The 12513-nt window shown below is 53.7% G+C and overlaps 1 protein-coding gene across 1 annotated transcript; it reads right to left on the bottom strand.

The window, feature by feature from the left end:
* Positions 1 to 1627: 1627 nt before the first annotated feature.
* On the bottom strand, positions 1628 to 11474 carry SENP2 (SUMO specific peptidase 2). The gene is made up of 15 exons (XM_084267255.1): positions 11383 to 11474; positions 10664 to 10739; positions 10056 to 10128; positions 9501 to 9645; positions 8751 to 8851; positions 7810 to 8087; positions 7106 to 7160; positions 5930 to 5990; positions 5432 to 5566; positions 4274 to 4405; positions 3664 to 3867; positions 3470 to 3549; positions 2692 to 2776; positions 1978 to 2073; positions 1628 to 1711 (listed from the first exon to the last, which is right to left on the bottom strand). The coding sequence occupies exons 2-15, from the start codon at positions 10674 to 10676 to the stop codon at positions 1649 to 1651; spliced, it is 1521 nt and encodes a 506-aa protein (XP_084123381.1). The 5' UTR covers positions 10677 to 10739; positions 11383 to 11474; the 3' UTR covers positions 1628 to 1648.
* Positions 11475 to 12513: the final 1039 nt, after the last annotated feature.

Genomic DNA, 12513 nt, shown 5'->3' on the forward strand with positions numbered 1-12513 from the left:
AAAATCATTTAAAAAAAACCCAATCAAACCATCCATGAACCCAGGGAAAGAGGAAGGATGGGGAGCAGCATGGCCTGATGCCGTGTTTCCTTCTATGGCACCGTGTCTGTGTGCGCCCACCCCAGCGTAGGGTGGGGAGAAAGGGGGTTCTGTTTGAAAAACAAAAAGGAAAAGACCCAAACCAGAAATACATCCAGCTCCACGAGCCTGGGCTTGCTCTCTGGTGCTTTCTTCCGAGTGCCGTGCGTTGGTCCCGGTTCCCCCGCAGTCTCCCTGCCTCCGGCACGCACTGCCGGGGATTGGGGGGGATGGGAGTGGGGGGAATGAAGGTGGTTGGGGGTATTTTTTTGTGGGGGGGTGAGGGCAGCATCCCTTTACCAAAAGCTTATTAGCAGATCACTAATTGGGCTGGTGGCTTCCAGCAGGGTGGGTGGAAGGGAAACATGGGTGGGGTAAGGCCAGAATGGGTTTTGGGCTGGGGGGGTGGGGGCCAAGCCCCTGCCACCCACCATCCCCAGGTCCATGGAGGGGGCTCTGACCCCAACTAGCAGGCTGAGCCCCCCGCCCCCGGCATCCTTTCTGCACAGGCAGGCAGCCTGCAAAGCCAGTGCAGAGCATCCTGCCCATATCCCCGCCCCGGCAAAGCCTCACTCTCCCCTTAGCCTGGGAATGTATCAGCTCCTCACCTCCGAAAGGACATTTCCTAACCAGACACAGGGTCCTGCACCCACCTCCTCACCCAGTCATAAGGCCACCTCTCCCCAAGGGTCATCTCAGCAGCTTGTAGGAGCCTCGGGACGCAAGTCCCCCTTCCCTGTGACCACCCCACAGCAGGAGAGGACAGTCCCCCCAGCTCAAACAACGCAGCGTTCAGCAGCCATGGAGCAGAGGACACACCTCCTGCCAGGACAGAACCCTGGGGAACAGCTCTCGGAGGATCTGATATGGATGAAGCCTGTGGGTTTGGAAGCAAAGCCCCAACAGATGAACCTCACCAGAGCCAAGGAGCAGCACCATGATGGCTCATTGCGCCCAGAGGCCACGTCCCCATCTTTTCCCCCCAAGAGCCGATCCCTCCCCGCCACCTCGATGACGGGACCTCCAGCCTCCCTTCTCCAGCAGCACCCTGCAATTCCACACGGCAACACCTGGATTCCCGGTCCCAGTCGTGGCCAGCTCACACTCACCACGCCGCACAGACAGGTTTGGCTTTCTCTTCCCAACAAATCTAAGGAGTTCCCCCAAAGAGGGGATGCCTTCCTCCTCCCGTGGCAGGGAGCGGATTGCCCTCGCCGGGACGACATCCCCATGGTCCCCACAGGCTTGGTGAGAATCCCTTAGGGAAGAGTCTGTGCTCCGGGACTCGTTCTGCCCAGAGCCAGCTCTGAGCTACAGAGCCCACTGATGGGTCAACGCCGCTCCGGTCCCCAACAAAGAGCTTCACACCAGCACAGCTTTTTATATAGAATTTAAATATTTACTATAATAAAATAAATAAATATTTATCTTTTCACATTTAACAGACAAAAAAAAGAACAACAAAACAAACCCCAGTTTCCAGGGACTTCCCAGTGGAAAACTAAACCAGGACCCTCCCCCCCCCCCCCCCCCCCCCTCCCCCCCCAAGGTGACCGCAACAGTGCCTGTGTCAGAGCAGCTGCTGATGGAGTATTTCCCACACCATCTTCCTACGGAAGTATGGCATGTGTCTCTGCAAAGAGAAGGAGAGAGAAAGCCGTTAACAGAGGAAGTCAGGGCAGAAAGGAGGCACAAACACCCGGGTCGTTAAGGATGGGGAATGCAGCTCTGCCCTGCTGAGGCCACCCTGAAGTGCTGACCCCAGCAAGCGTGCACCCAAGGAGAGCTACAATCCCTCAGCCCCTGCCCCAGGCTGCTGCCTTAACTCCCCCGGCTCTTTTATCCCCATGGAAAAATCTTGGGCAAAAAGCTCTGGAGCTGTTGAAAACCTTCACTCACCTGAGTAAAGGTCAGGGGCTCATCTCGGGAGATGTAATCTGCAAATTTGCAGGTGAAAACCCCGCAGTCGCTGCCATTCTTTTGCTGAGGGATTTCCTGGTGAAGGCAGAGGAAGACAGAGGATGTTCCCTTACCTCAGAGGACGAGCAGCACGCGTTACCCACACCAGCCCTGCGCTACCCGGACCCAACTCGTGATGCGCTTCCCACTCCCGCAAGCTTGGCGGTTCCCCCAGCTCTCGGCACACCCAGCTCTGCACAGCGCCATGTCCCTGCAATCAAGGCTTGAGGCCTCGCTTTTCCCTGTGAGGGAGCTTCCTGAGAAACACCGGCACTAGCCCCTGCTCTGTCACACACCGGGCTCTGTGCTCCAAACCAGGATCAGTCATCAGCCCAGAGCTGATTTTTGCAGCCTACGTTCTCTGACAATGGCCCAACAGATCCTTAAAAACGTGTGGAATGGGGGCAAAGCAGATTCACCGGAATGGGGCAGAGTAATTGAACAACCCCCAACCCCCCAAACAGCAAAGAGAGCATTGGGCCAGCGAGAAGAGGCTCTGCTTGGAGAGTCTTCCCACTCCGCTCACAGCCAGAGGTGGTGCTGTCAGGAGAGGAGAAGCTTCGGGCTGATGACTTGGACTGAACTCGGACAGGTTCAGACCCTCGTAACAAGGAGCCACAGTTCCCTTTCCAAACCCAAGCAGTGCTCACTTACGTTGGGCTCCATGCTGTGAAGAGTCCATTCGGAACAATCCAGCTCCACCTGTCTTTTCTCCAGACTTTCTTCTTGCAGGAATTTGCTGTTTAAATCAAAAGAGAACAAAAGATCCCTCTTCATCTCCGTCATTTAATCCCACAAAAAGCAAGCTCCTGAAGGAGACTCCTACAAAAGCATAAGCTCATTTAGAAACCCCTCAAATCCTGTGTTGCCAGAGGAGGAGCAGGAGAACCAAGCAAGGAACTGCAATGCCCAGCGTGTATCCACATACCGGGAGCACCTCCGGGAAGAGGAAATACAAAAGCTTTTGGGTCGAGGGAGTTCCCAGGCTGGGGGTGGTCCCAGGGAAAGCTTGCTACAAGACACTGGTCTTGAGGCAGAACATCAGCAGTACAGCTCACCCACAACAGGAACAGAAGGGGAGGTGGCTGGGGCAAGCTGGAGGCAAGCAGGGACTGCTGCTTGTTTTAAACGCGGAACAGAAGAGCAGAGGTGCAGAGACACAGAGACGAAGCATGTCCCAGCGCTCACTGCAGCACAGAGGCTGAACCCCTGGGACAAGGAGGAAAGAGCGAAGCGAGGAAGAGGAAGAGCGTATGAAGAGCCGGGGCGGAGGGGAAGCACTCGATGGCACACAACTGGCAGCAAGCGAATCCAACATTTCTGTTGGGTTCTTGACCAGAAGCAGGAAAACCTGTGGTCGTGTTCCAGGGGCAAAAGCCCTAATCCTTCTCCCAACTCCCAAGGGAAAAGCAGCGCCCGAGTGGTTACTCACAATAACAGCCGGCAGATCTCGGCACCGTCTTGTCCGAGGGAGTCATAGTGCCTGATGCTCTTCTTTCTGACATCTATGACCTGTCGGTAAGAGACGACCCTCAGATGAGGCCCAGCAGCCCAAACCCTAGATGACTTTCCTTGCAGGCTTTTCCTCCCCATCCAGCTCTAAGTAAAAAGCCGGGTTTGACTCACCCCGAGTGTCCAGTGAGATGTCAAGTGAACAGGGATAAAAATGATGTCCTTGGTGAAAAGGTCTACTCCTCTGCTCCACCTTTTCACTGCGTTGTAGCCCCCCGAACGCAGTTTCATATAAAAGAACGAGTTGAATGCGAAGATTGATGGACCAATTTTCTTGTTGCTTCTGTCCATCAGAAGAGCCATGTAGAAATTAATGACCTGCAACAAAGAGTAAACTGAACAAGTAAAATAGGACACTAGCTTACCACACAAAAAGTACAGCCCCATGCCTGGGCTGGCTACCCTTACTCCAACCCAAGCTGTGGGTTTTCTCCAAACCACTCTCAGCTGCTTTGCTCAGAGAATTTGGCACTTGGTTATCACTTGGTTATCACCTTTCACCCTCTCCCATCATCTTGAACTCACTCCTGGGAGCTGCACAACGCCAGTAGTAAAGGAACTCCCAGAAACCCCAGGCCCTTAAGTACCTACAGTAAGAACTGTGCCGAGATTTCCAGGCTCTAAAGGTCACCAAATGATTCTGACAAGACTTCTGTCCCCAGCAAAGGGGGAGTTTGACATAAATGCCAAACTAAAGATCACACCCTGTGCTGTGAGGCCTCACCGTGTCATTTAGCCACCGCAGCTTCTCCAGCGTTTGGATGTCCTCACGAGTGACTCTCAGTTTGAAGGCGCTGCTCAGGATTTCATCAGGGTTTCCGTCGCCCAATGCAGCAGCGATCTCCTCCTCCATGGCCTGAAAGGAGCCGTTAAATGGGGAAGGCCTCGTGAACCAGGGCGCTGAGCACGCTAACGGACAGACAGACAAGCAAACACCTTCCCCACGGGATGCTGCGGCCCCCGCAATGCCCAGGGCTACAACAACGGCAGGAGGCATTCTCCTGACCAGGGCAGCTAAGACAGGAGCCTGCAAGAATTTGGCGTTACAGGGGGAAACTGAGGCAGCGACACGGGAGCCAGGAGTTCAGGAGTCCTGGCTGTGCACACAGCTGGTTGTAATATGGATGTTTCCATCTGAGTTGGCTTAAGGAATGCAGATAAACTGCTGGGTCTGGCTGAGGAAACACCCCGGCCCGCTACAGCATCACCTTGGTAGGACCCGGGCTTGCACAGGAAGAAAAGCACCTGCTTTCCCTTGCACTGAGCATCCTGGGCAGACTTCCTAAACTCTGGAATCACTAGCCCTCTCCAAGTCAGTCCTCAACAGGGAGGAAAGGAGGTGCTCACTTACACCAGGCAGGCACCACTGTAGCTCCCAAAATTCCCACAAACTGGGAAAACTTGAACCCCCACTCCATGTTAATGGAGGATCTGAGTTGACTCCCCTGACCACTGTTACACGGGGTGACACCATGCCCAGTGGGCATACAGGGCTCTGCGAGGTCCTGCTCAGGTCCCCCACGAGCGATGCAACATCACGGATAAGCTAAAGCTTAATTTTCCAGTCCTCTCCCCCAGTAGGAGAGGCTGGGAGGCAGAGCCAATCAGGCTGGCATCGCTCCGGGGGGGCTGTTAGAACCCAGACTCAGTTTTGTCCTGGTGGCAGAAGCCCCCCAGCCCTCAGGTTAGCACAGCGGAAGGAGCATGTGTAGCACAACAGGTCCTTAAAACCAGTGCCAGAGCTGAGCTTTGTGGCGTGAAGTCACAGCTGCCAGGATGCTCCGTAGCAGGTTCATGGCACGTGCTTAAGATTCCCAAGCCAGAGTTCCTTTCAGCTGTTCCACAGCCTCTGCTTTGGGTAACCCAGTGTCAGCTACGGTACCTTGGTGAGCAGAGCACAGGGCTCTGGTTTGCTGCTGGATGTTGACTTCTTCCCTTCATGGGCAGGTGTCTTTTCGGGCACAGCAAATGGCAGATGTGGTAATTCCTCTTTTGAGGCTTCAGGTCCATTCTGTTTCTGTCAGACAAAAGGACATCAAGCTAGCAAGCAAGCAGAGATTTGTTTGCTGCGGCACGACGCAGAGAATCTAGCTCATGCGTAGAAGTGGGAGTGGGTTTGCACACACACATCCAACAGGCAAACTCCAAAGGGACTCTGTATTTACAGTCCAAGAGTGTGCCCGGGTAAAGCTGCATCCCAAACGAAACGGAAGCAAGGGAGCCAGAGAGATTGGCTTGAGCTGGCGTTTTGAAACCCAGGAAAAACCAACCAGGACAAACACAGAAATGGCTGAGTCAGCACCACGAGGAGCACAAAGCTTTCTGATCACAAACAGCCCTATTGTCCTGAAAAGGGGAATAACAAGGAACCCACACTTACCGTCACGGTGGCTGGTTCCCTTGGTAGTCCGTTCTTAGTGTTTTCTTTTGGTGTGTCGTACCTGCGGGGAGGGGAAGAGAGAAAGAGAGAGAGAGAAGTGAGCTGTGGATCCTGCCTAATTCTCAGAATTTGTCCCCCTCCAGACAAGAAATGCTTTTTCGAGGCTGATTCTGACCAGAGCCTCAGTCACACACACGAGTGCACAACAGTGTCGTCTCAGCTCCCAGCACCATTCTTTCACCACTCCAAGACTGGGTGAGGATGAAGAGCTGGGAGCTCCCTAAACTTTCACAGAATCACAAGGTTGGAAAAGTCCTTTAAGATCATCAAGTCCAACCATTCCCATCCTAAGCTAAACCATATCCCTGAGCACCTCATCTCCCCGCCTGTTAAACACACCCAGGGGCAGAGACTCAGCCCCCTCCCTGGGCAGCCTGTGTCAGGCCCTGACAACTCTGCCAAGGAAGAACTTTTCCCTCACATCTGACCTGACCCTGCCCTGGCACAGCTTGAGGCCATTTCCCCTTGTCCCATCTCCTGTCCCCTGGCTGGAGAGACCATCGCCCAACTCTGCACCCTGCTGTCAGGTCAGTGGAGGGGGGGATAAGGTCTCCCCTCAGCCTCCTCTTCTGCAGGCTGAACACCCCCAGCTCCCTCAGCTGCTCCTCATAGGATTTGCCCTCCAGCCCCTTCCCCAGCCTGGCTGCCCTTCTCTGGACTCGCTCCAGGACCTCCATGTCCTTCTTATGGTGAGGAGCCCAGAACTGGACCCAGCACTCGAGGTGCAGCCTCAACAGTGGCCAGTACAGGGGCACCATCTCCTCTCCAGACCTGCTAGCCATGCTATTTCTGATACAAGCCAGGATGCCATTGGCCTTCCTGGCCGCCTGGGCACACTGCTGGCTCATATTCAGCCTGCAGTCATCCCTATCCAGGCGCCAGGCTCCTCTTGTTTCTCATTATGGGTTTCACTCATTGGAAAAGGGGGCAACAACCAGCCCTTCCTCGATGATCAAGCGCTTTGGGATCTCCCTGTGAGAAACACTGCACGGCAGGTGCTGTACACACGGCACAATGCGACCATCTGCAGCTGCACTTACACCCAGACACAGTGAGCTGAGGGAAACACACACAGAGCCCAGAGGAACAAGAACCCCTAGTAGAAGAGACTCTGACCTGATCTGATTTTTCTGTGACCACTGTGGGCTGCACACGGTTGCATGTTTGATACCTGCAGAGAAGAGTGGGAACAGGAAAACAAGAAGTCAACTCCCAGTTGCCACCAGCTCTCGGGTTCTGGGTGATAAAATAGAAACCAACTTGGAACGACAACCATGTGATTAGGAATTTCAACCTCTGGCAAAGACTTTGAATACCACGCACGAGCCTCCCAGAGCTGAAGCAGGGCCCTGGCTACATGAGAGATTGCTGGCAAAACCAGATGCTCCTCCAGGCTCAGCACAGTGAGCCATTTTCCACAACAAAACCCGGTTTCCCCAAATTCTAGCATCTGCTCCCAAATCATTTCCAACCCCGCAGGACTGCAGGATAAAGTCCCGAGGCAAAAGTCTCTTAGCAGCGGGCAGGGAAATGAGGGCTGGGACAATACGAGGTGTCTGCCCTCCAACACCTGGTATTACAACCACCAGTTTATGCGGATCCGAAGCTCTGCTGTCACAGAGAGTCACCAACAGCAGGAAAAAAGCACTAAAGAGCAGCAGGGAACCGCAAGCCTGAGTTAAGTAGCGGACACCTAAGAGGGTGCAGTAATGTGTCACCCTCCACAAGTCCAGACAACCAGATACTACGTCATCCAGCTGTGTGGTACAGCTACAGTCTACCTACCACGTGGGACAGACAGGAATCATGGAGATACTCACCTGTCTTCGGTGTCCCAGATGGAAATGGGTCTCCTCCGTATTTCTTTTTGTCCAGGTGGCACACAGTTGTAACTGGCTGACTGGATGATTTTGAAAGATGGGGCAAGGATGGAACATGGGAGTAGGATGGAATACGAAAGTAGACCGGAGCAGGGGCAAAGGATGGAGCACTTGAAGAGGTCTGAGCAGTGGACAAGCCCGGAGCAGAGGGGAAGGCTGGAGCACTGCAGAAGGCTGGAGCATTCCAGGAGGCTGGAGCATTCCAGGAGGCCGGAGCCCTTTGGTGCAGGAAAAAACAATAAAGAAGAGCCACAACATTTGTAAGCATGGCATTTGTTATCAGCACGTATCAGTTCACCAGAAAGGAGACAGTTTATTCCTACACAAATGTCTACATGTGAGTGGGGAGCCATAGCTAAAGCAATAGAAATACCTAAAGTACAACGAGACTGTTAAATCCCTGGACAGAAACATCCTACACTGGTGTCACCACAAAACACAGCAGGCATTGCTGTGCAGACGCCCTTCATACTCAGCTGGGCGACAACCTGGGCAGACCAGAGGGGCAGGAGTGAAATTTGTCAGCTTAGCGAACCCCAAAGAGAAAACTTCCTCTAAGTTGTGTGACAAGGACCAGGGGAGGTGGAAAGGAAGAGAGAAAATCCGGGCATCCCCTGTGTTTACATTACATTTCACGTTCCCAGATAAAACAGGATTCCCCAACCAAGGCAAAACTCATCAGTGACAAACAAGAGGAAGAGAAATTCCCTTGAACGGTGCTACAGAACAGCCAGCGCCAGGGATCTTTTACCTTCAAGTTACGCTGCCAGCACTAGATGCTGCCTCTCTTAGCACAGAGCAGCAAAGATTAAGTCTCCAGTCCCATTTACACCAGCTAAAGTCACCACCAAAAAGGCAGTGCTTATTCTCCCTGTCCTTACTTGTTGCTGCTGGTGGGTAGTGGATCAGCAGGGCATCTAGATTGTTCCTTCAGGTTTTTCAGGAGCTGTTTGTACTTCTTCTTTTCTCCTTGCTGAACATCCTACCAGAATGGAGGGGGGAAAAAGTATTAAAAAAGGAGATCAGGACCTCAGCATATGAAGTAAACGTTTGTAATCTGGAGACAGAGCAAACTGCACAGGCTGTTCCCAAAATGCTGCCATGCTATTCCAGTTTACTTTAGCAGCACCTTCACTTTGTGTCAGCCCTGCTCTAGGAACTTGTGTCCCGCTATAAACCACAAGAATCTCTTCTGCAACTCTCTCCTCTAATGTGAGGTTCTTCTCTTTAGCTGTGCTCTGCATCATAATTCAGGCAAATCACATTCCTGTCAATCCAAGTCGTGATTGGGTGCTATGAGTCCCCAGGATATCTTAATGGGACTCCACAGCTGGCCAGGGCCAGCTTCTCCATGTCTTCTCCCACGCAGGCTAGGTTTATCAGGAATTTTCCAAGAGTTGCTTCAGATATTGGAAGGAAAGGATAGGGAAAGACCCCCTCAGTTGAAGGCCACCACTGAGCTGGGTTATGGACAAACCAGTGAAATGACTCTGCCACAAACACGCGCTCAGTGACCCAGCAGTATAGTGCCCTGTCCCAGCCACACTGGCAGGAGGGTCCTGTCCCAGCACACTACTACCAGTTGTCTGCCAGGCCCCTGCATTGCCAAAGCGCCTCTCTCCCCAGCGCACCTCCTCAGCAGCACAGGAAAGCCTCCCGGCTTTGCTCCCTCCAGGAGTGCTGGATCCTCGCTGACTGTGCTTCTTAATGGGAGGCCTTGGCAGTGAGGTGCTGCCCAGAGCCAGCTGCACGTAGTGTCCCATGTCCTTGCTTGGGCTAAAAACAAGAGCAAAAGAAACAGCCTCATGAGGAGGTTCCAGCACGCACCTCCCCGCCTCAGAACCCCTCCCAGCTGGTTGGTAAAGCGCCTGCCCTGGTCGGGAAGGGGACAGAGGTGAGACCTTTACGACTTCCAGACCTGCTGTCCCCAGCCACCCGGGACAGGACAGAGAGAAGCACAAGTGACAATCCCAACAACTGCCTTGGCTGCAGGTCCTGGGGCACAAGCCCTGGGGTGACACCAAAGGCTAAAGAGCTGCACGGGGGCCTCGCTCACACCATCCGGCCCCCAGCTCTTCTAAGAGCCAGGTGAGCTGGCACCAAGATGTAGCGGCTGCTTTCCTCAAGAATGGAATCGAAAGCAAACCTTTCAGAGAAGAAAGTCAGAGAAAACAAAAGGGTTTTACCTCGCACAGGGAGCTGTGTTCTCCCAGATGGACAGTGTTCCGTTGCCCAAGGGAGCCCTGCAAGGCATTTCATCTGGGAGAGAAGAGCATAAGCCATCAGTCACTGTAAAAGGGAACTGAGGTTGATGAGGAGACGGTGAAGAGCTTCCCCAAAGGTCAATGCTTCCTTTCTCCCCTACGTCCCCACATTCCCTGTGTTCCGTTACTTTAGAACAGTCTCAGATTTTCTTACTGGCAACTCCAGCACCTTGCGCTGGGCACGAGGTATCGCCAGGCTGAACCCCAAATTCAAACCCAAAAAGGGTTCTGGGGATCTAACACCTCCAATCAAACCAATTTCCTTATGGCCAGCTGGCAGTCGCCATATCGCAGCTGGAGCTGGCTGCATCCAAGGCAGCTCTGGTACTGAGACGCCGAGCTAAACGCCCGGCCCCAACCCAGCAGCAGCGCAGGGATGCAGGGAAGAAACTGAGTTCCCACTCCAGCACTGCCAGACGCTACCGAGGGGCGATGCTGCCACAACCCATCCGTGAGCTGAGGGGGAGAGTTGCACCACACGCCAGGAAGGGCGCAGAAGAAATAAGCTCAGGACTTGACATCAGCCTTACCGATTTGCACCATTTCATCTTCCAGCAATGAACTTCTGTGTCTTTTAACTGGAGGCTGAGAAGAAAAGGCCCAAGTCTGAAACAGAAACAAAGAAAGCACCGCCCTGAGTTTAACCTGAACACCAGCCCAAGCAAGCGGAAACTTCCAGAAACGGAGGCAGCTCTGGTCCGACTTCGGGACCGGGATTTGCTGTCTCAGAGCACAGCAGAAGGATCTTTGCAGGATCTCTGACCAGCAAGCTGCCCTTTGGGTTTGATTGTTAACCTTTGGTTTTGATTGTTAACAGGGGCTCTCCTATGTGCGGTGATTAAACCTCCTCAGGCTTCCTGCCCAGTGCCCCTCGGGCAGCTCCTCAGCATTCTGGAGTTCACCCCTGACTCTCACTCGGGGAGAGCTGAGCCCCTCAAAAAGGTGTTTGGAACAAACAAAGAGTCAGTGGCGCTCTCAGGGACAACACTGCACCTCGAAACCAAACTAAGGGGTCAAGCAGCTCGTGACTCAGCGGTGGATACCGAACCCAGCAGAGGGGGCTTTATCCAGAGGAGGCGGGTGATTTTTCTCACAAGGTCACGTATTTTGGGTGCTCCTTCCTCAGCTCCATGTGCCAGAGCAGAGCACGCAAACCCCAATGAGGGAAATCCAGCACACAAGAGGCGCCTGCTGTCAAGGGAAAAGAACCACCTACGGCTGCACAAGGGTCAGGAAAGTCTCTGCTGACCTGTCCTGCAGATGCTGCTCTTCCAGCAGCATCACTGGTGGAAGCCCAGCGTTTCTTTGCTTCCTTTGATTGGAGCTTCACTGCAGCAGGAACCTCTTCGTACACGGAGATGTCATCATCTAAACAACAAAGGCAAGCCACATGAGAGGGCGATTTAAGAGGGGGTTAGATTTGCCATTTGCATGGAAGCCCACCTCCTTAATCCCACCCAAAGCACTGGGATTCATTCCAACCTGCACACACTCCTGCAGTTTCAGACACCCCTCAGTTTTACAAGGGACAAGAAACCTCAGAAGAACTGGGGCTATGAACTACCTCTGTCATGGGTGGCACCTTGTAGCTGCTGTGGTTCCTGTCTGTCTGGATGTTGCACAGGCGGCTGAGGGCTGAGGGAAGAACACACAGAACAGGGATTTACAACCACGGCTGAGCTTCACACAAGCAAACATGCAAAGCTAATTGCTGTAGTTCCGCTTCCAAGCCCCACCCCCGGGATCATCTCAGACACACACAGCCACTGCCTCTCCCAGCCAAGGCACTGCTAGTTATCCTGCCACAGTGGGATAATTCCCTTCTGAAAGTTCTGTCCAAGGACTCACACAGGGGACCTGGGAACACCTTTGCCACCTTACAGCCCGTCCCAGCCAGCGCTGCTGGAAAACCTCTTTGCAGTGGGAGAGCAGCTGAAGCACCTAACACGCTTTCCCTGACACCGCTTCTCCTGCCTTTCCCAGCAATGTGTTGGTGATGGAAACTGGGTCTCCCACTCACATCGTGCCATGACAGCCAGCAGCCCCTGCACAGGCACCTTCCTGCCCTGGCACTGTGCTCTGCACGGCTGCTGGGACCTACTACTGGGGCAGCCAGCGTCTCTCTCCACAAGACGCTCCCTCTTCTCAGGGACACAGAAGCCACAGACATGGCATGGCCATCGCTGCCCATAGCAGGGGGGCTGGAACAAGATGGATCTCTAAGGTCCCTTCCAACCCCACAACCATTCACCACCTCTTACTGGGAGCTCCGGGATACTGACACCGTTAACACCCCGTTTCCCCACATGCCCTACGCTGGGATTCCCCTCCACCCGCTGTATCCCCTCACACACACAGTCAGCCATCTGCTCCTGCCGCA

The sequence above is a fragment of the Gallinula chloropus genome (assembly GCF_964237585.1).
Source record: "Gallinula chloropus genome assembly, chromosome: 8".
In the NCBI taxonomy this organism is placed as follows: domain Eukaryota; kingdom Metazoa; phylum Chordata; class Aves; order Gruiformes; family Rallidae; genus Gallinula; species Gallinula chloropus.